General features: G+C 36.6%; 2 protein-coding genes across 4 annotated transcripts in view; one reads left to right on the top strand and one right to left on the bottom strand.

Annotated features, from left to right (window-relative positions):
- The first annotated feature begins 3,238 nt into the window (after nt 1-3,238).
- Nucleotides 3,239-7,128, top strand: LOC111451773 (asparagine synthetase [glutamine-hydrolyzing] 1-like). The gene is made up of 13 exons (XM_023092316.1): nt 3,239-3,445; nt 4,117-4,255; nt 4,354-4,449; nt 4,581-4,722; nt 4,818-5,008; nt 5,105-5,266; nt 5,357-5,437; nt 5,527-5,748; nt 5,845-5,979; nt 6,050-6,130; nt 6,220-6,306; nt 6,440-6,547; nt 6,628-7,128. The coding sequence occupies exons 1-13, from the start codon at nt 3,366-3,368 to the stop codon at nt 6,865-6,867; spliced, it is 1,764 nt and encodes a 587-aa protein (XP_022948084.1). The 5' UTR covers nt 3,239-3,365; the 3' UTR covers nt 6,868-7,128.
- Nucleotides 7,129-7,525: 397 nt separating this feature from the next.
- Nucleotides 7,526-14,355, bottom strand: part of LOC111451473 — a 7,725-nt gene continuing 895 nt past the window's right edge. Inside the window, exons 2-12 of one of the 3 annotated variants that reach the window (XM_023091910.1) lie at nt 14,228-14,339; nt 11,077-13,809; nt 10,877-10,993; nt 10,706-10,807; nt 9,907-10,151; nt 9,499-9,585; nt 9,287-9,386; nt 8,820-9,024; nt 8,615-8,750; nt 8,111-8,153; nt 7,526-7,999 (exon numbers count right to left, since the gene is read on the bottom strand). In XM_023091910.1, coding sequence (XP_022947678.1) covers nt 7,844-7,999; nt 8,111-8,153; nt 8,615-8,750; nt 8,820-9,024; nt 9,287-9,386; nt 9,499-9,585; nt 9,907-10,151; nt 10,706-10,807; nt 10,877-10,993; nt 11,077-13,809; nt 14,228-14,317 — 4,014 coding nt within the window. In that variant the 5' untranslated portion in view covers nt 14,318-14,339 and the 3' untranslated portion in view covers nt 7,526-7,843. Of the gene's footprint in view, nt 8,000-8,110; nt 8,154-8,614; nt 8,751-8,819; nt 9,025-9,286; nt 9,387-9,498; nt 9,586-9,906; nt 10,152-10,705; nt 10,808-10,876; nt 11,004-11,076; nt 13,810-14,227; nt 14,340-14,355 lie in introns of all 3 variants that reach the window. The other 2 variants (XM_023091911.1, XM_023091912.1) reach the window with 2 other exon arrangements.

Below are 14,355 nucleotides of genomic sequence, written 5' to 3'. Positions count from 1 at the left end.
ATACTACATAGGTTAGTCCAACTCTTAACTAGATTGAACCTACGCTAGAATATTTACGGATTGATTTAAACCATCAAGGCACAAATTCCAAAATTTATCAACCTTACTACTCACCGTTCTCTCGTGGGAATATACCGTCTATATTCCAACTTTCCCAACAACCTTTAAGCTCACTGGTGTCATGTCAAACTTCCCACTTCGGTGTTCGATACTATATCGAAATTTAGGGGTAAATGTTAGTGGTACGTCGCATCCAAACTCGAGGTTGAACTAAAATAACAAGTCTTGTGAAAATTAACTGTTTTTCAAACGGTAGTTTTGACGATGGTAAATGCGGCGACAGTGGTGGTCTGTAGTGACCACGAAACTCTATCAGAACTATCGAAACTCTTAATATTTTTTAAGATTCTAATTCTTTGAAAGAACCCGTTCACATTCTTTTTAACTTTCTAAATGATTCTTTGGTTGAATGTATCTATACAGAAGAGAACACTTTATATCGAATTGGAGTATAAACTCTGTGGAGATCCATTCATAATTTGTATGTGTCTAAGTGCTCCACTGAATTTGTCTTCTTATCATAAAGCTTGATGGTTGAAACTTTGAACTTTCGGTGAACCTCGGGAGGATCTACTGTTTCAATTCAGAGCTTCTTTCAACATCGTGAAGCTTAAGAAATCTTCTTTTGAAGTTTTCTAAGATGTTCCCGAGATCTCTTTGAACTTCGAATGGATCGACTTTCTACGGAGGCTTCATACATCAGCATCGATGTAGCTTATCGCTTCGACTTTATCCTTAATCAGACTTCATAAATTTGATCCATATGTTTTGTCTTTTCAAGATATTGTTATCATATTGTCATTATCTGGTCGGCCTAACTTGAATTGTTTGGTACTATTGACCCAAAAAAATTTGACTTTGTGAATCCTCTTGGCCACGCTTTTTTTTTTCTTTTGAACATTTTCTCGTATGATTTTCTCGAAGGATTGGGTTTTGTTTTGGTTTTTTTTAGTACGAGTTTTTGTTTCTCATACCCTCCAAGCCTTTTCCTTTCTGGAGTCTCGAACCAGTTCTTCCTTAATCTTCAATAGATGAGCTTGATTGTCCAACATTTTAAGGATCTAAACCAAGTATTGGTCTATTATGTTTATTCTTCTCTTCAGCTTCGTGATCTCTTCCTCTGATCGGCTTGTTGAGTAGGAGGTCGAGGAGGTGTACCCTTCACGTATTGTTTGGGTGTGACGATCCTTATCTAATTGTTATTGTCAAGAACGTGATCTGCGAAAAGAGAGACTTGTACACTAGTGTGGTCTTGCCATGCCGACTCAGATGCTTAAATTAGTCTAGGAGAAAACTAATGTAGTAATAGTTTCTAAATTATGAATATCTTACATTCTTCGAGTTTGAAAAAAAGTTCAGATAAAGGTGAATCAAGATCACCCGAACTGGGGGCATGTTGGGGGCATGTTGGGTGCATGCCCTTTCCCTTCGGTCTTGTGACCTAGTTTCCTTTGTGCTTCAGCCTATTTCATTTTCGGTTGGTTTCGTTTGTCTTTATGTTATATAAGGGTCTAATCGAAAGCCTAACTAATAGCATTTTATACATTACATTTACAAAATATTTAAATTTTTTATTGTAAAATTTATCGTAGAAAACAAATAACTTCCTCTATTCAATATATTTTTATTAATTTTTTACAATACAATAAAAATATCCATTCATGTGGCGTAGAATTATCCAACTCAAATATAAAAATAAAAAAAACATTACATATGCAATTACCTAATTACCCTTATAAAAAAGAAATTGACTTGATTTTCTTTATAAAATAAATGTAATTCTAACTTAATGTGCGCATTTTACATGCTTTTTTTATATATAAAAATATATATATATATATATTATTTGAAGGGACATTTGTGGATAAAGATTCGTAAAAAGTCAAATAGAGCCAAAATTATACGGATATGTCAGCCACGTGAATTCAGGAAACGCAACACGTGGACAGTTGAAAGTGGTGGAAATACTTTTATGACCGAACACCTTTTTTTTTTTCTTTTTTTCTTAATTTTTTAATCCGACCGAGTGCCGTTAGACATTAACATAAACATTAAAAATGATTGGCCATTATTTTAATAATTTAAACTCGGTCGGATAATTATTTGAAGATTATAATAATTAAATTTAAGCTTAAAAAATTAAGGGTAGTTTAAATACTAATATATTGTATATCGTTTTCAATTTCTTTTTAATATTCTGTTAATGATAGCTTTATTCAGTTTAAATTCATATTTTGATAAGTTACCTAAATGTTAATTTAAAAAAGGTTTTTAAAATTTTTCTTTGAATCATTTTTTATTCATTAATTTTAAAAAAAAATCATTTGGACCAATAATAAGTAATTTTAAAATAATTTAAATTTCCTTGAATCCATAAAAAAAACAATATTTTTTACTATTTATTAGAAATTAAATACATTTTTTTAAACCCTAAAATTTTCAACTTAAACAACTCCTCAACTTGTTCACATCATTTATTCAATTTTTTTTTAATAAAGAGTAAAATATTAGTTTATATAATATCTATTTACTTATTTTTTAAAATATTTAATTAAATGTTGCAACTCAAATTTTGAAGAATTACCATCCATATAGTTAAAAATTATTTGGAAATGTTGTTTGTGTTAGACGAACATGACTCTCCACAATGGTATTATGTTATCTATTTTGAGCACAAGTTTTTATGGCTTTGCTTTGTGCTTCCCCAAAAGACCTCATACCAATACAGATTACTCCCTAAATCAGCAGATGTGGTATTTTCATCCACCATTATGAAATTAAATATATTTTTTAAAAAAATTAATAATAAAATTTGTAGAGAATTATTAAGAATATATTAAAGTGGAATGATAGTTAAAATTAAAATTAATTATTTGTAGCTCATTAAATACACTAAAAAAGAAACAAAATTAAAAAATAAATTCAGAAATTTACTAAAAAATATTTTATTATACAAAGCGTTTGACGTTTGTAACCCAAAGGTAAAACGAGAAAATTGGAGGTTCGAGGGTCAATAAAAATGACCTCCACGGACGAAACATATGCCGACGCGTGGCAGCAGAGCAGAGTATCACGGCTGTGGTCCCGGAGCTACGTAGGATAGGGACTGGATAATAGACGAAAATGACGCCATCATTAACATAATCCTGGCATTATAAATGCGTGGCTTAAGCAGCGGAGTTTCTGAACATTTTCCAACCGTTCTATGTGTTAATCTCTCTCACTCCTATTTTGTTTTCCGTTTTCTGAACGGATTTTTCTTTCTTCTTCTTCTTCTTCTTCTTTGAAATTTTCTTTCAGTCAGTATGTGTGGAATTCTTGCCGTTCTTGGTTGCTCCGATGATTCTCAGGCCAAACGTGTTCGTGTTCTTGAACTCTCTCGACGGCAAGTTCTTAATCTCCTCTGCATTTTTCCTCTCGTTTTTGTTCTTAATCTGTATACCTGTTGTTGCCTTATGACTAACTATATGTGCATTTGAGTTTCATGGAACTTTTTCAACTTTGTGAGATGAAGAACAACGAAGAGGTTTTAATTTATGTGCTTGAAGTCCATTTCTCGTTGTCTATGGTCGGTTTTTAGGTTATTTTTTTCAGATATCGAGGCTCTTTTTTGTACATTCTTGTTGTGTTTAGAGTTTGATATATCCGTTGTTCTTTTTACGCGCCTGTTTGTTTGAAGAATGTAATAATTTTTTTTTTCCGAAAAAGAATGAACCGTGTTTGAAATCATCTAGTGTTTGTTAAATAGCAAGCGAAACGAACTCTGCTGATATTTCGTTGTGATTTCAAGTGCGATTTGGCATTGCTTGTCATTCAGTGATTTCCGGGGAAGAAAAAAAAGTCTAACTCGTTGAATAATTTTGTCCTGCTTCTGATTCTGATGTTTTAACTTTTAGCTTTTAGAAAGATGAGAATTAGATATGATGATCTCTGCAACGACGCCGTCGGATAATTTGAAAACTAAAAAGGGAAAAGAAAACGAAAAGTTTAGTAATCAGCCTAGTTAATCAATTAAATTGCGATGGAATTGACATTAATCACTTGTTGGTTTGACAGATTGAAGCACCGTGGCCCAGATTGGAGTGGGCTTTACCAGCACACTGATTTTTATTTAACTCATCAACGTTTAGCCATTATCGATCCTGCTTCCGGTGATCAACCTCTCTTTAATGAAGATAAGTCCATTGTCGTCACGGTACACTCCCTTACCTTTTTTGTTGAGCTCTTGGTTCCTGCATGAGTACACGCCCTCTCTTATCGTGCTGATGAGCAAAAGTTTTTGCCTAACATAAGGTCAACGGAGAGATATATAACCATGAGGAGCTGAGGAAGAAATTGAGCAACCACAAATTTCGAACCGGCAGTGACTGTGATGTTATCGCACATTTGGTATTAACAGATATGATTATGGGAATTATTTTTTTTCTTGAATAATCTGATTTCCCATGAGTTAGCCATTTGTTGTGGTTCATGGGCAAAGGAGGATGGGATTATGATATTTTTCGTTGGTGTCTGTGTAGTATGAAGAATATGGAGAGAATTTTGTGGACATGCTTGATGGAATGTTTTCTTTCGTGCTGTTGGACACTCGTGACAACAGCTTCATTGTTGCTCGAGATGCGATTGGGATTACTTCCCTTTACATTGGCTGGGGACTTGATGGTAACTGAAATCATTCTTAATCCCGTTGGCTCTTCCCTGTGTTTTGATCTAACCATCCACTGACATGTTCTTTAAATACTCTTAATTATGGCCAGGCTCCGTTTGGATATCTTCGGAGCTCAAAGGTCTGAATGATGATTGTGAACATTTTGAGACTTTTCCACCGGGTCACTTCTACTCTAGCAAGGAAGGTGGATTCAAAAGATGGTACAATCCAACCTGGTTCTCTGAGGCTATTCCATCGACTCCATATGATCCACTTGTTCTGAGACGCTCATTGGAAAATGTATGAACTAATGGGATAGATTTGAAGATATTTTATTAAGTTTAACACATTCTGAAATTCTATTAGGATAATGAGCGTGCGTGTTAACTTATGCAGGCTGTAATTAAAAGGCTAATGACCGATGTCCCTTTTGGAGTTCTGCTATCTGGTGGCTTAGATTCATCATTGGTTGCCTCTATCACAGCTCGTCACTTGGCTGGCACAAGAGCTGCCAAGCACTGGGGTACACAACTCCATTCCTTCTGTGTTGGTCTTGAGGTAGGTTTCTATTCCTCGAAACACTTATGGATTATATACATAATGGGAGCCGTTTCTTTTAGAGAATAAAATTCATCCTCTGCTCTCCAGGGTTCACCAGATCTGAAGGCTGCTAGAGAAGTTGCAGACTTTTTGGGAACTGTCCACCACGAGTTCCATTTCACAGTTCAAGTACAAGACATATCTAGAACTTTACAAGCAAACATATTTCCCCCCTTTTCTTGTTCTTGTATTACCATCTTTATCTTCTTTTATAATAGGATGGGATTGATGCCATTGAAGATGTTATCTACCATATAGAAACATATGATGTTACTACAATCAGGGCAAGCACACCTATGTTTCTTATGGCACGAAAGATTAAGGCTCTAGGAGTAAAGATGGTAATTTCTGGTGAAGGCGCTGATGAGATCTTTGGCGGATATCTGTACTTCCACAAGGCTCCCAATAAGGAAGAGTTCCACCGTGAAAGTTGTCGCAAGGTATATAATTTTATGAAGGGCACCGCTGGATGTTTTTTTTTTTAAGGGGTTGAGGAGAATTGCATTATTACAGAGAGCTTTTGTTCTTGCTTACAGATAAAGGCACTTCATTTATATGATTGCTTAAGAGCAAACAAAGCAACTTCAGCGTGGGGTTTGGAAGTTCGAGTTCCATTTCTAGACAAAGAATTTATCGATACTGCAATGGCCATTGATCCAGAATGGAAAATGGTAGGGAAATTAAATCTTTCTTAGCTTTATAGCACTTTCGTTTCTCATCTAATCTTTTAATCTATTTCAGATTAAACGTGAACAAGGTCGAATTGAAAAATGGGTTCTCAGGAGAGCTTTCGATGATGAACAGCAGCCTTATCTCCCTAAGGTCTGCCTTGGGAATCTTACCCCAACTTTGAAAGAAAATCCCATCCCATAACTTGAATAAGAATGTAACCCTTTTTTTCCTGCCTGCAGAATGTTCTGTACAGGCAGAAGGAACAGTTTAGTGATGGTGTTGGATATAGTTGGATCGATGGCCTTAAAGCCCATGCTGCTCAACATGTAATCAGCTAACCCCCTCCCTTCTTTTCCCTATTTGAAGTACTTAGAATGCCATTTCAAACAAGCCTTAATCGTTTAGATATAATGTTCATATGTTTGATGATAAGATAAAAGCTCAATACACACTTTTCAGGTGACCGATAGGATGATGCTGAACGCCGGACACATTTTCCCCCAAAACACTCCAACATCAAAAGAAGCGTACTACTACAGAACCATATTTGAGAGGTTCTTTCCACAGGTAATTTACTTCCATCAACGACAGTGGTACCCATGTGAGTGAATTTCATTAACCTTTGCACTTTGTATGGCTTTTTGCAGAACGCGGCTCAGCTGACCATCCCGGGAGGACCAAGCATCGCTTGCAGCACAGCAAAGGCTGTTGAGTGGGACGCTGCTTGGTCTAAAAATCTTGATCCTTCAGGTAGAGCTGCACTTGGAGTTCATGTTTCGGCTTACGGAGATGAGGCAACAGGCGTCAAAAGCGTTGTCCCGCCGCCGATAGTGAATACAATTCCAAGAATGGAGGTCAGTGCACCAGGAGTAGAAATCCTTAGCTAGAATAGTAATAAAGTAGGCTCCCCCAGCTTGATGATGCTAAACCATGTCCTCCAAATTACATACCTTAAATGTATAAAATAACACGGGAGCGACGTAGTGTGAGGGTGTTGTTACTAAGGGACCTTCTAAGGAAACTTTCTATCAATATTGTATTTGTGCTAGACTCTTCGGATTTATGTAATGTCCTTTCTTTTTAAGAACTTGTATGGATGTACATTTTAATTATATGATGTGATTACCAAAATTGCAAATTAGAATCAAGCAAGCTCAAGTTCTAAGTTCTAGTTCATTTCTATTTTGGCTTAAGCTAATAGTTATTATATTTCTTTACGATAACTAGTTGCCATTTAACCTAATAGATAGGTACCAGATAGATAACTAATTAACACGTGGTATCTAATAGCTAGTTTGGGGTATGAAAATTTAAAAACATCTGAACGTACTTTGATTGAACATAATTATAATGCGGTTTTATTATTTTTGTTATATTAATTTGAGGAACTAACAAATAATAATCTTAATCAAACTTGTTGGATTGTAAAGAGAGAGATTAAGCATGGGAACACATGTTTAGGATGCATTCTAATGAACCCTACAAGAGAACTTGTTCATGGAGACCAAATTTTTGGGTCGCTTCAACTCGTTCATACAGATGAGATACAAACAAAATTTGATTCATGGTTTTCCCTTCAAAATATCTGTTTCTCCACATGGCTTACACCATTTTATATATCAGCCCCAACCTATTATTAAGTTCAATCTGATAAAGCAGAGACCAGGCATGCATCAATATTTACAAACACCCAATCGTAGAAAACTAACCATTCAAACAAGCTTTCCTAAGCCTGATTCTGTACAAGAGAACAGAAACTAAACACTAAACCACTCCTGCCAAAATTCCAAGTTGTTAATTAATTCTAGAAAACGGGTTATGCACGTTTCTAATCACCGTCGTGTCGTTCAGAGCACCGTCTAATCAACAACTGATCAACTTGCTTCTCCGCCTGTAGTACTTCAAATAATCATGAGTACTCTCTTGGAGACCTTCACAATGTTTGTAGCCTCCAGCCAAGCATGTGGGAAATTTCTCAATGTGGCTTGTATTGATTTGAAGATGATTCTTCAACATCCCCTAAGAACAGAAAGAACAGTCAATCAACATGTTTCTCCAACAAATAAATATGAGATAAGAGGGGAGAGGGTGGGATTGGTTAAGGTAGAATGATGAAATTTCCTTATTAACCTCCGAATTGGGGCTTCTATCACTGTTGTTACCTGCAGATATTCTGTAAAAAACATGTGAAGTAGGATCAGAGTAAAAGCAGATTTGAAGAAACTAGTGTGAAACACTTTCAAGTTCGAAACAGAAAATGTTGCTCAAGCAAATTCAACACACCACTATGCGGTTCTCTCAAGGAATCTAGGCGTTTATCAAACTATGCTAGAAACTCATGCCTTATCTCTGGATATCCAATCTATTTATCAAACATCACTAATTCTCAAACAATCACATCAAATTACATATACGTTCCATGATTGTCCTCATAAAAGATCAAATTGAAGAACGGATCACAGAGCTCAAGATCTGAAATAACTAATGGTAGATGCAGTTAAATTTCATCTTCCATTGAAAACTCTTTTGAATCGGGCTAGCTAACCACTCCCTTAAGTGTCAAATGGTTTTTTGAGTGCATTTAATCAATCGATCATTATTTTTGTAAAATTAGTTTGAGATGGGAAGTCATACCCCAGTTGTCCTTGACTCAAGATACTGCTCTCCTCAGCTTGTGCTGCTGGATGAAGTTCGGTTATTGCACTTGATCCACAAATATTATCAGAACTATTGCTGTTTTTGTTGCCATCATCGTGAAGTTCAGACTTCCCTGCCAAAATGTGATGATCAATTATGTTTTTTAATTACACTTCACTCATAATAAGCCAGTGATAATTACCTGCTAATGAGCTAGGCACAACTGTATCCTTGATCAAGAATTTCTGACACATTGTAGTTTCCTGGAAATCCAGGAAAGTAAAATTAAGAAACTCTAATCTCTCGGAATCATTCATCTTTGAAAATCCAAATGACGTAGTCCATGCATTGAGCACACTAGAAACAGCTGGCAAGACCAGCCTCTGAACTCCCAGTTCTCTCAGCCTCTGAAAATACACGTCGAACACATGAGATGTACAATAAATTCCGAGCCCAAGAAGCGCATGAACATCAACTTGGTGATGTCATGCCTCTATAAATTATAAAAAAAATGGCAGTAATGATAAGGCCATTTGACAACAATAAAGTCATATCTATCCTCTAGACATTTGGAAAAGAAATATAAAGGAAATAAAGGAAACAAGGAAAGAGAACAAAAATATAAAGGAAATGAAGTCAAACATATTAGTGTAAAGACCGTATAACTACCTCTTCAAGCTCATTCATCAAAATACGACACATGCCGAGACGACGATAATGAAAACGTGTGCCAACAAGTGGTACTTCTGCCACTCTCTCTCCATAGACCCTAGAGTAGTACCCCAACATCAGAGGAGCAATAGAGATTAAAGTGAAAGGAATCTCAAAGGAATGTTTAAATTCTAGGTTCTACCCATTATGACTGAGATAAATGTGCTTACCTTACAGCAGCAACACTGACTAATTCATCATTTCTTTCTAAGAGCACAGTATAGAAACCTTGAAAGTTCAACCGCTTAAGCTCTGACCTGCCAAGTCATAGACAACAAAATCAGGAGGACATTGCAAAGTAATCATAGCTGTGATCATGAACACCACAATTGTCCTGTACTCTTCTTAGCACCAACACCTGCCTTGATCCTGAAAATTTTCATTCCAATTTTAAACTTCTCAAACTTAAAGATCATATAGAACCAGCACAGATATCCTATCTACATTTTCTTGTATATCTTTTAACAAGAAAAAAATAATAATAACGAAAATAAGACCTAAAAGAGGTTGCCAATTGAGTTCAAGTTGCAAGTAAAAACGACGGTAAAATAAATGTAATTTCTAGAAGTAAGTCTCACCTTCTGCTAAAAATGACATCCTCTACAATGTCTCTTCTCGTATGATGGTCCCTAACAGGTTCAAAACATTCATGCATCACGGAGAGAGCAACATTAAGCTTGCTCTGATTTTCTGTTACAGTCTCGGGATGAAGAGGATTGAAATGATGAGTATCAGAATTTGTGGCCTTCAGTAGTGACCAGGTTAGATTGTCACCACCAACTTGGATCGATTTTCCTAAAAGCTTTTGGAGGCCCAAATGTATCTGGACACAGAAAATAACGACTAAGAATATAACATATGATTTCATAACGTAATTTACACTTAAAACATAGAAATAATTGCTCCCCAGCAGCGGTATTTTAAATAGCATCTCGATATCTTAACTTTCTCAGGAAACTGATTCTCTAAGGAGGCAAATTATGCAGGTGAAGTGTAGGAAGAACAATAAATTCCATACACTCAAATCATCTAAGTTTCCTACTGAATTCAGTTGAAAGAAGCCATCCATTGTTACTTCTCAGAACCTAGTTCCTCCTATAACCTTAATTACTGAAGTCAATAGAATATTCATTTAGTAAGAAAATTGGAGTATCTATCCATTTACTCATGCTATCCAACACTTCATTAATCTGTTGTCTTATATCAAATGGCTCTTTCCATCATTTTGACCATGTTTAGAAGATTTAACACAATATCCATCCAGCCCTTAAATATTTTCGTGACATCATAAACATCAATGACTTCTCAGTTGACTATGGAGTAGTAAACTCGCGATGGTCCAACTTTCTAAAGAAATGAAGAAGGGATGAGAACTACCTCTTTACAATGTTTGTTACAAAACCAATAAGTTTTAGAATAGCTTCCAAAGTTTTGAGTCCCCTTGATTCCTAAGCATTCAACATGATCTGCACAAAGAAACTATCCAAACATTAAAAGACAATATGCATGTTCTTATGTTGTGAAAGACTTTTTGGATGAAGTACCAACATTTACGTTCACACTGACAACAAGTGAGGAAAGGGTTGTCAACAACATTGTTGTGTTCATAAAATTCATTCTCGCCACAAATACCACAGCAACACGATGGACAAAACCAATCACCTTCTGGAACATCCTAAAATGTCAACAGTCAACTAATCTCAAATTCCTAATATATTGAACCAAGAAACCAAGAAGAGAATATCTACCTTCAAACCAAGGCAGCTTTGGTGGAATGAAGATGGACACTGATCACATAAAATTAATGTGCCTCCAAATTGACAAATTGAACAGATATAGTCATTCTCACCTTTAGAAAAACCATCTCTCCCACAATCAAGTGTTTCTCTTTGAAAGTCCCTGATCTTTTTATTGCACAGTTTCTGGCATTCTAACAAAGATTTTCCATCTTCGAACAGTATATTTGCAGCTGACCGGGATGAAGTGCTGCCAGCGTGGATTCCAAAACCATTGATAGTAAATACCTTTTGACAGCAGCAACATTTGATTCCACCACGAGATATCCTTCCTTCAGCCATTGGTTGACGATCCTTACCTCTACAGTAATAAACCTTTGTCCTTGGCAAGACCATATTGTTGTCTATCAACCAGGAGAGTACAGTTCTAGGGTTGTGGTGTGAAGCGCATGGAGTGACCACCTCAAGCGCTCTTTTGCTTGAGCGTGACACACGCATTGACCTACTATGTTCCATGTCATCTGAAAATTTATTGATACCTGCAGATGCACTTGCTCTGCTTAAGTTTTGCTTAACTGCTCCAGGACTCCTTATGCGCCGCCTCACATACTTTTTGCGTAGGGTTTGGATGCCTGATTCATAGGCTTTACCATCCAATTTATGACGGCTTTGGAGTAAGTTAGATGAAAAATCAAATAAATTAGCCATGCTCCTGAGTTTTCTAGTACTTCGAAATTTATCATGACTAAACTTCACAAGATCTTTGGATGGAGATGTTCTAGGAGACTCTCCAGAAAATGTTCTGATTGGACTTGAAGGCTTTGAGCATTCCTGTACATCCATATTACTTGCTGGAGAGTAAAATTCATTCCTAACTAATTGGCCCTCAGCCTTCTGTATTATGAATACATTTCTCAAAGGACTACCAACAAACTTGGTATTACTGTAGATGCCTTCTTCATCTAAACAGATTTTGCAGGCTGCTGAAAGTGACGCACAAGATCGGCCTAGAGGTGAAGTGTAGTACCATCTTTGCCTGTTTCCTTTACCTTTATTGTTGACAAGAAAACGCCATCCCAAAGATAATAGGTGCATTCTTGTCTTTGATTGCATTTCAAACATTTTCTTCCTTCCATTTCTGCCATTTCTGCCTAACCGACTCAAATTATAGTAGTCCACAACGGCTCTATGCAAAAGTTCAGGTTTTCCTAAAACGATATCAGAACCATCAAGAGTTGTCTCAAAGCAATTGTTGGGACTTGAACTCCTTTCTCTTTGTTCAAGGACCCTAGATGAGAGTCTCACATGACATGAGTCATGCATATTTCTCATTTCATCTTTGGAAATAGATGGAGGGATCTGAGCGGAGGTTTCTTCCAAGAGCTTGCACACCTGGCGAAGCGAATAGAAACACTTGCCATTGGGGGAGGTATATCTAAAAATAGGCTTATCTGTCCTACATTCAATTTTCCAGCCAAGATATAAAAGATGTTTCCTTGCATTTTCGAGCAAGGCTTGTGTAGGTTTTTCTCTATTCAAAAGTGAATATTCAGAAACAGCATCAGGGTATAATGCAGCATCAGGAAGGGTTGTAGCATTAAGAGGTTCCCACTTGAGGGGGTTTCCATGTCCTGAGCATTTCAGCTGTTTATTAACATTTTGATACAGGACAATTGGAAGTCGTTGATGGTTAATGGCACCAGCACCAAAAAGTCCATCAGCATCAGAAGCTATGGATGGCGATGTTTTAGGCAGCATGGACAACGCTTCATCATGGCAGGAAAAACCTAAATCATTCGAAGTTTTCATTTTGGACTTATAATCCAGTTTTGATTCTTCTTGAGCTAGATGAATATTAGTAGAATTTGGACCAGAATCCAGTAAAGCATTCAAGCCATCGTGGTCGTGCACTTCTACCATTACCAAACCACGGTCATCAAATGCATTTTCCTGATTGAAATCATTAATCACCATATCATTTCTTACAAATTCTCCTGTTATTGCAGTTGCATCAAAGCCAACTAAATCGGTCAATGGATTCTTGTTGATACAAACATCAGTTTTACCTAGTTCACTTCCTAAACTGTAGGAAATTTCTAAAAGCCGAAGCATTTCCTTTAGAGTAACATCTAAATTTTCATCAATGACCTCCATCACCAACTCCTTCCATAAATCATTCATAGGAGAGGTCCACTCTCCAATCTTCATGAAACCAACTTTCGCCCGTACTTCATACCATATCTGCTTCAAAGAAACAGGAAGATAAGATTCTTTTTCACATCGATCGATTAACTCCAGAAACGACCAGTTCCCACGTATCTTCCAATCTCCAGTAGCCTCATCCCATTCCTGGGTAATACGCAATGTTTCAATTCCAACCAACAACTCATCACCCAAATCCGGAAAGAAAATCCTTCTCTCCACAGAACCATCTTCGTGATCAAATACAACACCTTCCCACCATGCATCCTGATAATACACATCAACACACAGTCCATAAGGCAAAGGCCACTTTCCAAAGTCAACCGTAGGTGGTATTGGCCTTATATATCCTCGAACATTCGACTTCCCAATCAAGGAACTAACACCATCTAAACTGGCAGAGATCGAAACAACATCAACAAGGAAACCAGAACCATCATTAAGAAGAAGATGATGGTACTTGACGTGACGAACTCCATTGTTACATGCAATAACAGTCCCACCATGCCAAGAACCAAGAAATCCGTCTTCTAAACTCCTCACCTGCCGTGTTTGACATTCATAATGTAAAAAGTCGAAAACAATGAGTGCTCGATCATAATCACGCGAACATTAGAGCAACGACCCACCGCCACGTACATACATAATAAACCTAGAGAGAGACCTCTATTCCCTTTCCACAGATACTATTTCACAAAAGCGTGCTCATAACAGGCAAAAATGGACAATCTTACCCAAAAAGGAATCCTCATTAACCTCAGAAGTTCTCCAAACCCCAAAATAAACAAACAAATAGGAAAATAAACAAACAAATAGGAAAAAAAACATTGATCATAGCAAAGAACAAAAAATCCTCTGAACAACAAAAAAAAATCAGAATAGCAAACCGTACCCTTAAATTTCCAATCCCAAACAGTCCAAAACTTAAACGCAATAAAAGGATGAAACGGAGTTACATTACCTCTACATTTTCATCAACAAGAAGCCTTCTCTCAATTCCGCGCTTCCTCTTCTTCCCAGTGCCCTGTACCTGAAGGTCCCCGACCGCCATTGAAACGGAAAAAAAAAAAAAAAAAAAAAAAAAAAAAA

This window comes from Cucurbita moschata, unplaced genomic scaffold (genome assembly GCF_002738365.1).
Source record: "Cucurbita moschata cultivar Rifu unplaced genomic scaffold, Cmos_1.0 Cmo_Scf00013, whole genome shotgun sequence".
NCBI classification, from domain to species: domain Eukaryota; kingdom Viridiplantae; phylum Streptophyta; class Magnoliopsida; order Cucurbitales; family Cucurbitaceae; genus Cucurbita; species Cucurbita moschata.
Note: the sequence above shows the minus strand (reverse complement) of the source record. Positions and strands in the feature narration are given on the sequence as shown.